Source organism: Chenopodium quinoa, unplaced genomic scaffold (genome assembly GCF_001683475.1).
Source record: "Chenopodium quinoa cultivar QQ74 unplaced genomic scaffold, ASM168347v1, whole genome shotgun sequence".
NCBI classification, from domain to species: Eukaryota; Viridiplantae; Streptophyta; class Magnoliopsida; order Caryophyllales; family Amaranthaceae; genus Chenopodium; species Chenopodium quinoa.
The window spans coordinates 4811045-4826700 of record NW_018743574.1 but is presented as its reverse complement, the minus strand read 5'-3'; the positions used below and the strand labels follow the sequence as shown (position 1 = coordinate 4826700).

Sequence of the window (15656 nt, the reverse complement as noted above, 5' to 3'; positions counted from 1 at the left end):
TTCCCGTGAGCAGAAGAAATGCATTAACAATGGCGTCAGTTGATACGATTTCGTGCTGATGTAATGCTGATGAGTTTGATGATCATATTGCCTAAAAGCCTTAGTAGGCTTAGTTTCAAAAACCCTCACGTATAACATGAAGCCCTCTTTATCAATAGAAATATCTTCAAACTCTTTAGTTCGAGTCAAAGTGTCAATTAAAATATCCGTACATTTCATTGAAAGGGGTAATTGACCAACCTTGTATTAGATTAGAAAAGCTCAGATCAATAAAAATAGGATAAACTACGAAAGGTCAATTATCGAGTACATACATAAATAAAAATAATTTCAATTCCATTGATTATAGAATGGAAGGAGGGAAAATAAGTGTAACTATAATTTGAACAATCATAAAAACAGAACAAAACATAGTGAAAAATAGGAGTAACACAACAAAATCATTAAAAATGGAGCAACTCTTTCTCATATGAAGACCACAAATAATCCATATCTTGCAAACATTGATCACCCTCAATCAATCCGAATCCGAAATCATCCTGTTCTTCCTCTACAACATCAAACTTATTATCATCTTCAGCAACTGGCATATGCCCTTCAAACAATGACATATGCTCAAACAACTCATCTTTTCGCGAAAACATCCTCCCACACGAACACTTACAACTCTCCTCTTCCGCCACCACCACCGCTGTCGCCGCTACACAGTTTTTCATATGACACTTCAAATCCGCCAACACCGAAAACTGCTTCTTCTTACACCCAAGACACGGAAACTTCTTGGGACAATGACTCCTCTTAAAATGATTCTTGACACAAATAACCGATTTCAACGGTCTGAACTCCTGGTGTCTTTTGTTCCTGATACACCCGGCATATGGACATGAGAACCTCGTATTCCGACCATAAATGTCGGAGTGTTTGTGTTTATCTGGCTTCGATAAAGACTCCATGGTCTTGTACTTGTCACCATGAGCTCGCATATGCATCCGTAGGTTGGCGTCTCGCTTGAATCCTTTCCCGCAAACTTGACACGTGTGGGAGTGCTCAGCCGTTAATTCCATCACGTCTAGCTCCACGATCTCAAGATCGTCGCCGTCCACGTGGGTTGAGGAGGATGAGGTGGTGAGGAGGGCGGCGCCGTTGATGACGACGGCGTGGATGGCGGAGGATAGCTCGGCAGAGATTGAGTTTGATTGGTTTATTGAGATGGGGGCGGTGCCGTTGACCGAGTTGGATAGGATGTGACTCAGTGAGTCGACTCGGTTGCGGATCGCTGTGAGGTTGGTTAGGGGATCGTCCGAGGCGGTGTATTCCGGTGGTGGAAGGTGGAGGGTGTTGATGGGATCTGTCATTTTCTGGATTTGTTGTGGGTTTGTTGAGAATTTGAGAAGGGTATATGGTTATTCGAGTTTCTTTTAAAATATTATTGTACACTATTACTCGTATTTTTTTTAGGAAAATGTTATACATAGCTCTTAGGGCTACATATAAGCATTAAAAATACTCTTGAAAACTGTTTAAATTTAGAAAAACATGACAAATTCATACTAATTACACTGATCTACGCGTGTTTTTGTCATGAATTCCTAATTTTATACAATTTTCAAGAGTGTTTTTAATGCTTATATATAGCCCTAAGGGCCTATGTATAGCATTACCCTTTTTTTTTTATGTCAATCAAACAAATAATTATTCTATTCTATATGTTGCCAAAAAAGATCTTAAAAAGTTTAGCTATGGAGTCGTATTTAGACAGTTTAGTTCAACAAAATTCATTAAAGTAGAGTTGAAGCTTTATGGAGTAATATTAGGTTATCAACAACCGTGTGTCCGTGCTTCCACTTGACAGTGTACATAGAAGATTACAAAAAAAATGATAATGGGAATCATAACATCATTGACATAATGATAAGGAAAGTTTTAGCATTTGGAAACGAATATTGAGACAAAGACATACCTGATCACTAAGAACTTGAAAGTATACAAAATTGATCCATGTTTACATCCAACTCCTTATATTCAAAGAATTGAAATTTTAATCACTAATTGCATCTTACAAACATTTAATTCTGTGACGTAGCAACAAAATGTATCCGATTTCATAAAATGTAGTAGTATTACTACCTGATTTTCCACAAGTGAACACTTCATGATGGTAATCAACTCGTCACAATGAGACATATAAACACAAACCAACCTGATTACATTTGGATTCTTCTATTTCTTTCGGGGACAACACATGACAAATCGAGACAACTAACTCCCGTTCTCTAGTCATAATCACTAGATTAAGCTCATTGGTTCATCAGCCATAACAGCTTATTACTTTTGAGCAGCAGAAACAACCAAAAGAATATGCAAGTCTTCTAACTCTGTCACTAAGCTTATTATTGGTTCATCAGCTTTTGGGGGTAATTTAATTTGAGTGCTCTAACTGCTTCCTATGAGTTGTTTCGAACCACCACTTCTTTTATTAAACCTGCAGCAACTTTCATTCTTTTTAAGATGGCCTTTATTTCAGTCTGCAAAGGAGGAATACAAAATATTCTTTCTGACCCTTCAGAAGTTCACGTTTACTTCCCTTTCTTCAACTACCCAGCCAATACTAGCTTTCCAGCCTATCCCTTTTACTACTTCCTTTTCCAAGCTCCATCCACTTCAACGCTCAAAATCTCACATTTACCAGATTAATGTCCAGATCATCTTTATTGGTGCTGCAATTGTCAACTATCACCCGTGAAAACACAAACAGAAGCTATGGAACACACAACCAAATCTATTGCCTAACTAGAAGCCTAGAACAGATTTGAACCCTGTTGTCAAACCAATGTGTCTAGGGCTTTTCAGATCTTCCATAAATAATACTATAAAAGGTAACCCAAAGTAATGCAAAACTGAGAAACTAAAAACATACCCATTTATCTTGTGCATTTGGCCAAATATGCATTCCATCCTTGACGCCGATATTCACGAGCAGCCTCTCTGGGATTCGCAGCTTTAATGATCCCACGACCAACAATTATTATGTCGCTGCCTCTATCATGGATAACCTGCAACAATTTAACCAGTTTGAACCAAACACATGGCCTCACAAATAAAGCAGCTAGATATACATAGCCATCCTTTTAGCACAACAAGCAGCACTTCAGTCATCTGAATTTGAGAGTACTAATTCTATTTTAAAAGCTAATACTCTCTCAACATTTCAGACCGTAATTAATATATCTGTTGCCATTTGAACAATCTGGTACCCAAAATTGAGAAATTAGAGGGAAAAAAAAGTAACATACTGAATACGGAGTGTTGTACTGCTGTCCAAGGGCATCACCACCAATCACCATTTGAACTCCAGGTGTAGCATGAATTAGGGCTGGGTTAACGGGTCCACATTTCCAAGATGCTGGATTAACTGAGATGAATCCTATGACAAAATCTGAGTGATCCTCAGCGATCTTTGCTGCTGCAGCTGTGTAATCTCCTGTAGCAAAATTACCAGCAGAGCTCATCTCAGCCAACAGCAAGAGCCCTCTGCCACGAGGCAAGCCCTGAAATTCAAGAGCGGAAATATTCTCTCAGTTTAGAAAGTCAGGCATTCTATATAATCATATTCTAGAAAGCATACCTTCAATTTAAGGCCATCCACAATCCCAGGGCCAGATATAATGTGAGCATTGACAATGTCAGCCCAATCCAAAATGTGATAAATACCTCTGCAACAAGAAAAGTGATAAGCTCAGAGGAGGCAAGTGAAAGAAGAAGACTGAAAAAATTCACTGTAAAACACAGGAAAATTATGGTCTATTACCCTTCATATTGCATAGTTACAATGTTGCCAATGTCAGCAAACTTGCGATCTTCAAAAATAAGAAAACTGTGCTTGTCTGCAATCTGTCAAGTTCATTTACCAAAGTGACGAAACAGTTGCATGAGAAACAAGAAGTGACACACATAATGCATAAAAACTAATGATACGAATTTAAGCACCAAAATGTGGAAAACAGAAATATACATTTTGAAGTCAATTCCATAGCAAAAGGGCAAAAACTAATGCAGCTGGTCCTGTTAACAGAAGAATTCTTCCTGAACTTCAATGAGGTGTATTGTGTATCTCATGAAGTCCAAATAAACATGGTCCACATAGGCACAATAGCATGGATATGTTGGAACAGGATACTGAGTGATGATGGTATGTGGCAACAAATCTGGGGATAAAATGTATAAAACTAGGATAAATATAAAGATAGATCAATACATACCGATCGAAGTTTTGTGCCAAAATCTGGGGTAAAATCAGGCAATATATCAACATGAGTTTTCAGTAAGCAGATTTCTGGTCCTACCTACAACACAGTGAGCAAACAGGTTAAGTGAAATGAATATAAGCATAGCCTTAGAGATTGCTAAGTAGCCTAAGTATGAAGAATCTTTACTATTAAGATTAAAATACAGAGACTGGCATTTATTTATGACTTAATGTTTAATCCACCCTAGACTACATAAGAAAAATGTACTAATGTAGGGTGTTAGCTTTAGAGTTCAAATATATGCAAAGGCTAGAAATTGTCACCTTATCAGCCAGGTCTAGTAACTCAGCAGCTGTACCAACATCAGCAGCCAAGCACAAATTCGTCTTCTTGTTTACCATTATCTCAAACAATCTCCTACCAGTTTCATTTTCAGCTAACTTGGCCCTCTCCCCATACGCCATGTTTAATCCCCCAACTCTCTCTTTTCTCAAATTTGGCACAGAAACCTTATTTTCCTTGAAACTTCAACACCATATTCTCTGTTTCTTTTTCCACCTTACCCAACCTCCTCAAAACTCCAACCATCTCACTCAGCTTCAACAAGGAATGCAATCTTATCCCCTTTTCTGCCAAATTCTCTCTTCCTCCCTGTTCCCTAATATGCCAATATCCATGTACATTAGCCATTAACAAAATTTATAGTCTACTTTTCCCCTACAAATTACATAACATAACTAAAGAAAATATACAAAGTACTCCCTCCATCCCAATTTAGTTGTCACAAAAGTTACATGCACAAGTTAGAAAAACCGTGGCACAAAGGATACTTTGTGTCCGTATGTTGCAGCTAAATTGGGACGGTCCAAAAAGGTATATGACAACTAGTATCCACACGAAGATAAGAAATCTTCTTACTCATTTTGTTTTAATTTTCTTAAAAAGAGCTCACCTATCAATCAAAACAACAGCGTCAGTAACCTTGAGGCCAAAATCTCTCAATGGAGCAGCTGTCTCAAGAACAGATGCACCACTAGTAACAAGGTCTTCAATAATAAGGCAAGTTTGGGAGGGACGAAAAACACCTTCAATAGCTTTGCCAGTTCCATATGATTTAACCTCTTTACGGCGCATGAGCATAGGAATGTTGTTAGCTACAGAAACTCCAGTGGCAATAGGAAGGGCAGTGTAAGGGACACCACAGATGACATTAAAGGATGCGGGGGCGAGGCAGAGCCAACGGCAGAAATGAGGGTTTGGGAGATTTGAGAGAGGAGTTTAGGGTAGGACACAATTAAGCGAAGGTCTATGTAGACTGGAGAGGCTATACCGGATTTCAGCTTGAAATTGTCAAATTTAACAGCGGATATATCGTGGAGTTTAAGGATTAGGGACTCCATTGTTGAGGGTGTGACCGTCATTGACGATAATAAACTGTTATAGCAATAATGCAGGTAAATATTAACCAAAAGTTGCCATTAAAGATAGTCTTAAACCACACCAACAATTCCTAAATAAGATGCTACCATGAACAACAATCATTCATTATTCAACAATTAGTCTGTTACAAAATCATGTATTAATATATACCAAACTATATAATAATGAGAAACAACAAACAAGTTATCAAAAATCAATTAATGTCACTCGATTATTCAAGGGTTCTTCAATTATACACTACCTTGAACAACAATTGATTAAAAATGAACAAAAGATAAATAGAAACTGCGCGGCATAATAGTAATAGATACAAAAATGCTGATAAAATATTTCTGGGTTATCCAATTTCATAAACGAATTGCTGTCACAAATTTGTTGATTAATGCTATAGTTGTTGTTCATTAATCATAAGAGTCAAACACAAAGGCAATTTTCTAGTGAAGTCACCAATTGAAGAATATATTAGAAAAAAAAAATAAAATACGCAGTGATAAAGTTGATGAAAGAGACTTACCGGAAAAGTGACAGAGACGATGGTTACCGGTGACGATTGTGCCGGCAGCAATGAGACATGAGAGCGAGCATCGATCTGGCTATCGTTCGTCTTTTTTCAGTTGTGTTTTTAAGGGCCTTGGGCCTTACAACTTTGCTATGGACATGTTACTCGCTAGGGCTGTACACAGTTTGGTCTGGACCGTAATCAAACCAGATCAAATCGCATTTTAGCGGTTTGGTTTGGTTTACGGTTTGAAAAAAAAACGGTTTGGTTTCGATTTTTTGGGAAATACGGTTTGCGGTTTGGTTTGGTTTTTCAAAAATTATAAACCAAACCAAACCGTAAACCAGTAAACCGCATTTTAATATTTATATAATTTTTAAATCAATTAAAATAGTTATAATATATTATAAAAAAATAAAAAAAAACAAAAATACATGAAAAATCATTAGAAGACTATACAGACAGTATACTACTATACTTTATACTCAATTTCAAATATCAATACTTAAAATTCAATAGGTCATTGTATGATGTAGTATGAATTATTTTTTTGGACAAATGTATTATTTTTTTTCCACCGTTAATTTGTTATGTATTATTTTTATTATGTGTTATTGTGTTAGCACTTAGCACTTGATTAGTTGGTTGTTATTTTATTAAAAAATTGTAGTATAATTTAATCCCTTTGGGCTAATTATTTGAACTTTATTATAAGTTTATTAATATTTGACAATTTTTAGGAAAAAAATGTTGTCTCATCATAAACCGCACCAAACCGCATTATTACGGTTTGGTTTGGTTTGGCTTCAATACTAATATGGTTTGGTTTGGTTTGGAAAATTGACCAAACTGTATTTTGCGGTTTGGTTTGGTTTAGACTCAAACCGCACCAAACCAGACCATGTTCACCCCTATTACTCGCCCTTCATGTTTTATTCTATTGACCCGATACCAATATCAGTATATTCCTTTCGTCCTTTTTTGTTTAGTGATGGGAAAATAATACGAAGTACTTAATTAGTAAGCGTTGGACCAACATTTTGTAAGTGGATGAAAGTATCTTTGCTTTTTTCACTTTAATGAGTTTGCAATTGGGATAAATGGGACAACTTTTAAAGGTGACTCAAAATATCATATGAGGCAGACATATATGGATAGGAGTAAAACCTATCACATTGTAGAGTAGAAAGGATGTATAAGTTTGTTACATGCTCTAAATTAAACCCCAAATTAAGGACAAAGTGTCTAAAACTACATAGGGAAATAGTTGGAACGCCAAGTGTCGCTACCTCATGAGTCATGACTTGGCTAAAAGTTTAGCTTATATGTTAGTTATATGATAGTAGGATATTGAGCCAAACCTAATTCATTATTATATTGCTACCAAAATAAAGTTTTAGGGCCTGTTCATATTTACTTATTTTCAGTTCAGTTCAGTTCAGCTCCAATCAGTTCAGCTCAGTTCAGTTCAGTTCAGTTCAGTTCAGCTCTTAATTTCCCTCTCTCATAAAATATTCATTTCAGCTTAGTTCAGTTCAGTTCACTTCCAATCAGTTCAGTTCAGCTCAGTTCAGTTCAGTTCAGCTCAGCTCAGCTCAGTTCAGTAAATATGAACAGACCCTTATTTTGGTGTGTGGAGACTAGAGAGCCACAAGGGCAAATGACGAGAATCGATCCTATGATCCTATAGAACCGAGTAGGAAGTTTTAACCACTTGAGCTATTCGGCCTTCACTATCACTTACCAAAAAAAGGTAAGAATAGGATACATATAACTTTTAAGAGACATTCTAAATATCAAAGGTTATATAGGGATCAAGCTCTAATGATATTGATTGATACTCGTATAAAATTATTTTTGACCGGATAGTCAAAATAGATTCAAAGTTGATATTTCCCTGCATGCACGAAATGTGAATTGTTCAAAAAATGAACTTTATATAAATGCAAGCTTGGCTTACTTGCATTCAAATATGCAGTACATAATTATTCATAACAACTTAGGGCCTGTTCTCTTCCGTTGAAATTCAGTTCAGTTTAGCTCAGTTCAGCTCACTTCAGTTCAGTTCAGTTCAACTCTTAATTTACGTCTAATGATATTGCTAATGATATAAAGCCAAATTTCATTCTTTTAAGCTCTTATTACAACGACGACGACGACGACAACAACAACAACAACAACAACAACAATAATAATAATAATCAATAAGTAATAAATAATAATAATCATCAATAAATAATAATAATAATAATAATAACAATAATAATTGAAATAATAATACTAATAATAATAATCAATAAATAATAATAATAATCATCAATAAATAATAATAATAATAACAATAATAATAATAATAATAATCAATAAATAATAATAATAATAATAATCAAAATTAATAATAATAATAATAATAATAATATGTACATTTGTATATACACATATGTATAGTAATAAATAATCAATAAATAATCAAAGATCACTAATCCGTAGTTAGAAATCACTAATTAATAAGTTCAGTTCAGTTCAGTTTAGTTCAGCTCAGTTCAGTTCAGTTCAGTTCAGCTGAGTTCATTCAATCGGAACAAGCCCTTAATCAGATCACTTGCTCCAAGAGTTAGTTTTGGGGATGAGATTCCAAACAAACATAATTTTATGCTCAACTGGGAAAAGACAAAGCAAGTAGATGGTACATCTGTGGTTGCTTATATGTATAAATCAACTCAAGTACATTGATAAAATTGAGGAGAGGGATTAAGTGTAACGTCGTACAACAAAAAAAAAAACAATAATGGAGATCAGATTAATTGTCTTTATTAAAGACAAGAAAAGAATCATATAGAACTTAATTTTCTCCATTAAATATAGTAATGAGTCACATTTTTATTCAACGACACTCATAAATTAAAGGTTACCATGCAATAAATAATAATGCGAAAAATAATTATATTATCATTGTTCAACATATATTGTGGAATCAAATACTAGTGTACTATGTCTACGTTTCCACGTCTTTTGTGACTCTTTACGAGTTTTAAAATGTGATGACTGAGCTTTTAAATATTACCATTAGTACGATATTGTTATACGAAGTTATTAGCAAATTTGCTAGGTCACATAATAGACTTGACACCTAAGAATTATAGAAAAGAAAAAGTGACGTTTAAGAGCATTTAAAAGTGCTTTTCGATCCAATAGGGCTTTTCTTTAATGTAAATAACTACTTCATGATACTCATAATAAGTGTATGATTATTCTAGTTGTTCAGTGGTGGTGCAGTTAATTTAATTTGACTTTGCTTAGGTGACAAAAGTCAAACACAAAAAAGATACAAAATTGTTTGATTGTTGCAAAATATTGCGGTATAATTTGATTCAAAATCATTTAGTCCGTACGAGTTAAAGTTTTAAAATCTAGATAGTGGCCTCTACAACGTAACGCATATTAAAAAAATATTAATTTATCATATAATATTATCATACATATTATAGGTTTCCAAATTGTGGTCTTCATTTTTGGCTAGCTGGATAGAGTTGACTCTCCTCATTGGACTGTTTTTCTTCCCCTATTCATGTATGCAATGGAGATTTTATAGCAAACCTTAATAGTAAAGACAGACATTTTTAAGAAATCGGGTGTACAATACCTGCGTCAAAGTTTACTTAAAAACGATAAAAAATTACCCTATAATGAATGAAAAATAAAGTTATCTAATGTAAGTTATGCTGATATAAATAAAAGTTATTTAAGGTTTATGGATAAAAGTTATTACCCTAAATTGAGCAAAAATTTAGAATCATAAATCATTTTTTAAGATGTATCAAGGCAAATTTAACAGCCTGATTTCACATTTATAGCAAACTTAAACCATCAGAATGAGTAGTTAAGAACTAAAGACTATAAAATACTAAGATAAGCCAAGATCTCATTTCATTAGGTAGGAATGTGAATAGTATACAAGTCAAGGTAATTTATGGTATATTTTATGTTGTCAAATTGTATGTTCCTAACTACTTTGGGCCTTGTTCCATATAATTAGTGGATCCTTGTACGTCACCTTTTTGACTTTAACCTAAGAGTCAACTTTCTCTCTTTGATACGATGACAGCAGCCAGTTGGGAGAAGAGATGGAGCAAAGCCATAGAAACTAATAAACGGGCCTACACAACTTTCTTATTTGTTCAATGTGAGATACACATCTCAATACAAACACTCACTTATAAAGTCAACTAATGTGGGACAACACGCCACTCACATATGGGTTTTCTTATGGGCTCAACGGAAACATATACATGCGTTTGTGTTTCACCTGTGATGAAAACTCTGATGATTTAATGGCAAGCTTATAGTAGCTTCTACAGTTCTACTAAACTAGCAGATTACTTGGCTTTTCACCTTGTTTATCGCTCAAGTTTCTATAAATTAGTCATCTAGATTAGGGTTAAAAAATCCACCTATATATTACTGTAAAATAAAGGTGTATATGAGTACACCGATCCGAGTCATCAATCTTCATCAATGAAAAATGATGGATCTTTGTGGCTTTTTCGTCTTACCAGCAACTGAAGAAACATATCGTGGTTGGTGACTATTTTCGGAAGCTATTCAGGAAATTTATACTATACGTGGTAACACTACCTGGCCTACTAGTATTAACATTATATGATTATAACATAAACAAAAATCCAAACTTTACTTAAGATACTCGTATGACCACCAACGTGAAATATGCCACTTGAAAGCAAGGATCGGAGTAAATGAGTGGAATCGATTTATATATTCTTATACATAACAATGACGTATACACCTAACTTAATTTTTCACTAAAAAATAGTGATACAGTTCTCATTTTTGTCAGTCCTAAAATGATTGACACGTTACTAAATATAACATATCTTTGACCACTAATTTAAAACTATTTTCTTCCTATCCACTCTTTCATGACCAATTGATTTTTGGGAAATAATTTCGGCCACATTAAAAAAAATCAAAAGCACCTTTTAACATAAAACAAATGTATTAAATAGTCTCACTCAAAGTTTACTTAAATTATATATCTATCCCAACGTCTCTAAATGGAGAATAATTCTTTATTACGGACTATTAAAAAAACAAGTTATACTACTACATTAGTTTCTATCTTATCTTATAGAAGATCTAAGATGGATATATATTGAACTCCTTATAATGTTGATTGTTGATGATCTAGACCAAATTAACAACATATGATAATATAATATTATTGCTAGTTTTATTTAGTATCAAAACATGATTTTTTAGAAGATGCAATATATTTTACATATGAATACGTACGTTGTTATCTGGCCTTAATGCCTCATGCATTCAGCCACTTAATTAGCTAGATGAACTTTGTAGCTGTTGAACAGTGGAAAACCTGATTATACGAAATTATTATTATACAAAGTAGCTTAATGCGAAGTATACTATTTAGCCGTGCTATATTTGTTTGCTCATACATGTTGCCCAAGCTTGAAGTTTCATAATGTCTTCTCACCTATAATGAACTTTTTTTAGTCTACCACATATTTCCATTTTTATAAGTGGTACTCGAATTAATTAACACCTCAAATCTGTGAGATATGATGTAGACTACTCTCGGCATATAGCTGGACTGGAAGACTAATCACTTTTATTAAGATTAAGTAAAAAGTGGTTTGCTACCAAATCACTAATTAAGTGATCGAATTTGCACCTAAAGATATTACTAGTGTGAATGGTATCCCAATAATTAATAATTTTCTTTTTTTTTGACAAACAGCAATTTACAATAATTAAAATGAGTAAAATTGGTCATTCGTATTATGTATTAAGGATACGACTAGAGGTGGTTATTGGACAGGGTAGTCCAATGATAATAGGGTCAGGGCCAAGCTTATAGGGCTTTTAATGGACAGGGCTATTAATGGACAGGGCCCTTATTGGGTATGATCAATATAGGGCCAACATGTTTTTCCAATTTAGTTGATAAAGAAAATAATTTTATAGATTAATTTGTATTCATGTGTATTTAATAATGGCTTTGTCCAATATTTATTTTAATTGATATTTTATAGGCCCGCCCATTATCGACCCGCGACCCGCATTGGCCCGACCCTATAAAATGTGACCCTCCTTGACCCTGACCCGCAACCGACCTGCACCGACCCTGACCCGACCCACCCAATAACCAGGTCTACATACGACACCATGTTAAGGTAATTTAAGACATACTGAGTATATAGAATCATAGTTGGCCGAGGTGTTAACACTTCCGCCTTTTATTAATTAAATCTAGATTTATTTTTTATTTTTATTTTTTATTTTTTTTAAAAAAATAACTATCTTATATACATCAAATTTTGTGAAAAACAATCTAATAAATACCAAATGCGGTAAGTTACTATCATGTGTTTGATTTTACAATGAAAGAGAAGGGGAATTAGGGGTTAATTACAAGGGGGGCTATGGAGATATTGAGTGGGAAAAGGAGAAAAATTGATTGATTGGGTCTTTAAACGTCCCTTATTCAATGTAATAATCCGGCAAAAAGTAGCTTCTTAAAACATTAAGTATTTTATTAGGTAGTTTCTTAAAACATTTAGTGTTTATAAGGTAGAATTTTACAAAAAAAACTAAATTTTATAAGGTAGTTCTTCACAAAAAAAAATCCTCTTTAGGGTGTTTGGTTCTAGTATATTAGGTATAAGGTATGGGTTTGGAATGACCAACACCCATATCTTGTATTTGTTTCTAAAAATTTCATTTTTCAAACTCATACCTCAAACCCCCAAGGTATGAGTTTTTGAAACCCAAGGGGGGAGGTGGGTATGACTCATACCCATATATGTAGATTTAATATTTAAAAGAAAACTGTCATTCCTAGATAAAAACCAAACACATTAATTGAAATCAAGTACTAAGTTCCAACCCCATACCACCCAGGTTTCATTCCTCATTCCAAACTCATACCATTGTTGAACCAAACGCCCCCCACATCTATGGTGTATTGCAGCCGTGCTTTTAGTTGCAATTAATCTCTCTATGGCAAAGGGAGTGATTCATGGATGTATTTTCATAGGCATCTGTGTATACACGAGCTAGGTGGGTTAAAAGCAACTCGGTCACACACCCAGACCCTAGTGTACATAATTACATGTTCATATTAAAAAATAATTAAAAAAACGAACGTAATCTTAATAGTTTATTATATTGCCTTATTAATAAAAAGAGGTCTATATTGATTAATCTCTGCATGTATAAACAAATCATGTATACTTTAGTTAATTAGAAATCCATAATTTATACCAACAGTATGTGCTATCTGATCTATATATAATATATCAATATAATCACCATAATATGATGATCAATGAAGTTTAAAGGGGTATATTTGTACTAGAAAATATTATACACCGTAAAAGGGATAAGCTAAGGGTGCAAATATAGTACATACCTTTAACTTTTCACAGGACTCGGTATATGAAAATAATCCAAAATATGCTATATAAAAATTACTATATTAATTTTTTTTTTTTTTTTTTTTTTGAGAGAATTACTATATTAATTTAAATACTAATAGACTATACTAAGGAATATCATTAAACAAGGAGTCTTCAAGGAGGAGATGATCAGGCCAGAAACTAGTAGCAGAAGTAGTATTGCAACCATCTATAAGTGGGGCCGAGGTGGCGGCGGTGGTTACCGGAGGTGGAGAAGGCGACGATGGAAGCCAAGGAGAAGTCGGAGAATTCTCCCCTTTGCTTAAGACTGTAAACTCACAAGGCTGATGATGAAAAACAACTTGATCTTGATCATTACTAACCAAACTAATACCATTATTATTATTGTCTTTGTTGATAAAGTTAGTTGGTGTTTCCAGGGTTTTTAGACTTGGCAAATGATCATGGATAGCATCAAAAGGGTTTGGACTATCCAAATTCGCGGTATTCAAAACCGGGTTTAGGTTATGGTTAAAATTATTATTGTTGTTATCCTTGGTAGAAAATGCTGAGGGTAGAGAGTTTAAAAGGTTAAGGGTGTCCATGTCTAGGTTAGGCATGGGATAATTAGTAGGTGGCTGGAAAAGGTATTGTAAGTACTGAAGTTTAGCCACCTCAGTTTGTAGTCTTACTGCTTGTTCTTCCCAAGAGTTGTTCTCTACTAGCTCCTTAAGGTTTGCTAGGGCTATCAGGTGAGGCAAGCTTGAGAATATGTCGGTCCGAGGCCGGTGGGTCATCGGGTCGAATCCCATTTGAATCAGCTTCTTCTTCAAGTGTGTGTTCCAGAAATTCTTGATTTCATTGTCTGTACGTCCTGGTAGATGGTTTGCAATTGCTGACCACCTAAATATGAGAAAATGAATATTAGGGAAAGTATGTAATTTTAAACATTCTTTTGGTATAAAGTGAGCCACAAAGACAATAATTGTATAGATAAGATTTGATCCCAAATTTTGGGTACGATCCTAGAACTTTAACCAACTAATAAGCTTTACTATTTAAAATCCACTAATCTGTCGTGTATCATTTGATGATCCTTATCCCCCAAAGAAGTTTGTAATTTTAATTTCCGAGCTATGCTCTTAGAAAAAAGAGATTTTCACCCAAAAAAAAAAATGTATACTATCCACATTATAAAATCAAGGATCATCAAATTTAAATTTAAAAGAACTAATTATTAATTTATAACGCATGTAACACAAAATAAGAAAATGGAGTTTAAATTTTAAATACTTTCAATTTGATCATCAAACTGCTTGAATAGAAAATCAAGAAAGCTAGAGAAAATTGAAATTATGAGTAATTAAAAGACATACTTGTTACCGAGGATAGCATGGAGATTTAGTATGGTTTGTTCTTCCTCGGGTGTGAATTTGCCTCTCTTAATATCCGGCCTTAGATAATTTGTCCATCTTAACCTACAACTTTTTCCACATCTGTTCAAACCTGATACAAAACCAAACTACACAATATGAACACATTTTTGGATATTGTTACCTGCACACTTTGAAAATAGTACGTCTTTTATGGTCCTAGCTAGAGAAAGTTATCATATTTTTAACGGATTACTTAATTTATTTAACACAAACACGACGATATTAAGGGATATATAGCTACCTGCAAGTTTAGGAAGAGCTCTCCAACTACCATGGCCGTGTTTTTGGATGTAATTGACAAGCTTCTGATCTTCCTCAGGAGTCCATGGACCTTTCTTCAGACCAAGTTCATCACAACAAGGTGATCTTCCCATACTATATAATACTAGTAATAATTACTAGTAATTATATTAGCTTTCTTATTGTTTAATTTCTCTCAGTGTATAATTTAATTTGTTTGCTTGTTTCTACAAAAATGATTTGGCTGCCTGCCTCCTTGGAGTCCTACCAACAACTATGGATTACTATTTATATACACAACCACAAGACACTCCTTTCACTCGTTTCTCTATTTTTTTTTTATTTGCTTATTTAACTT

At 34.1% G+C, this 15656-nt stretch overlaps 2 protein-coding genes and 1 pseudogene across 2 annotated transcripts; all 3 read right to left on the bottom strand.

Annotated features, from left to right (window-relative positions):
- Positions 1-315: 315 nt before the first annotated feature.
- Positions 316-1611, bottom strand: LOC110682222 (protein SENSITIVE TO PROTON RHIZOTOXICITY 2-like). Its single transcript, XM_021858492.1, has one exon. The coding sequence runs from the start codon at positions 1353-1355 to the stop codon at positions 444-446; it is 912 nt and encodes a 303-aa protein (XP_021714184.1). The 5' UTR covers positions 1356-1611; the 3' UTR covers positions 316-443.
- A 315-nt stretch (positions 1612-1926) lies between these two features.
- On the bottom strand, positions 1927-6305 carry LOC110682221 (annotated as a pseudogene).
- Positions 6306-13496: 7191 nt separating this feature from the next.
- On the bottom strand, positions 13497-15586 carry LOC110682220 (transcription factor MYB16-like). Its single transcript, XM_021858491.1, has 3 exons — positions 15300-15586; positions 14999-15128; positions 13497-14525 (listed from the first exon to the last, which is right to left on the bottom strand). Exons 1-3 carry the CDS (start codon positions 15430-15432, stop codon positions 13769-13771), a joined length of 1020 nt encoding a protein of 339 aa, XP_021714183.1. The 5' UTR covers positions 15433-15586; the 3' UTR covers positions 13497-13768.
- Between the last annotated feature and the right edge of the window lie 70 nt (positions 15587-15656).

Coding starts and splice junctions, on each gene's coding strand:
- LOC110682222 (XM_021858492.1), bottom strand. CDS start 1,355: ATGACAGATCCCATCAACACCCTCCACCTTCCACCACCGGAATACACC.
- LOC110682220 (XM_021858491.1), bottom strand. CDS start 15,432: ATGGGAAGATCACCTTGTTGTGATGAACTTGGTCTGAAGAAAGGTCCA. Junction 15,129..15,299: donor AGCTCTTCCTAAACTTGCAG/GTAGCTATATAT, acceptor GTTTTGTATCAG/GTTTGAACAGATGTGGAAAA. Junction 14,526..14,998: donor CATGCTATCCTCGGTAACAA/GTATGTCTTTTA, acceptor TCTCATATTTAG/GTGGTCAGCAATTGCAAACC.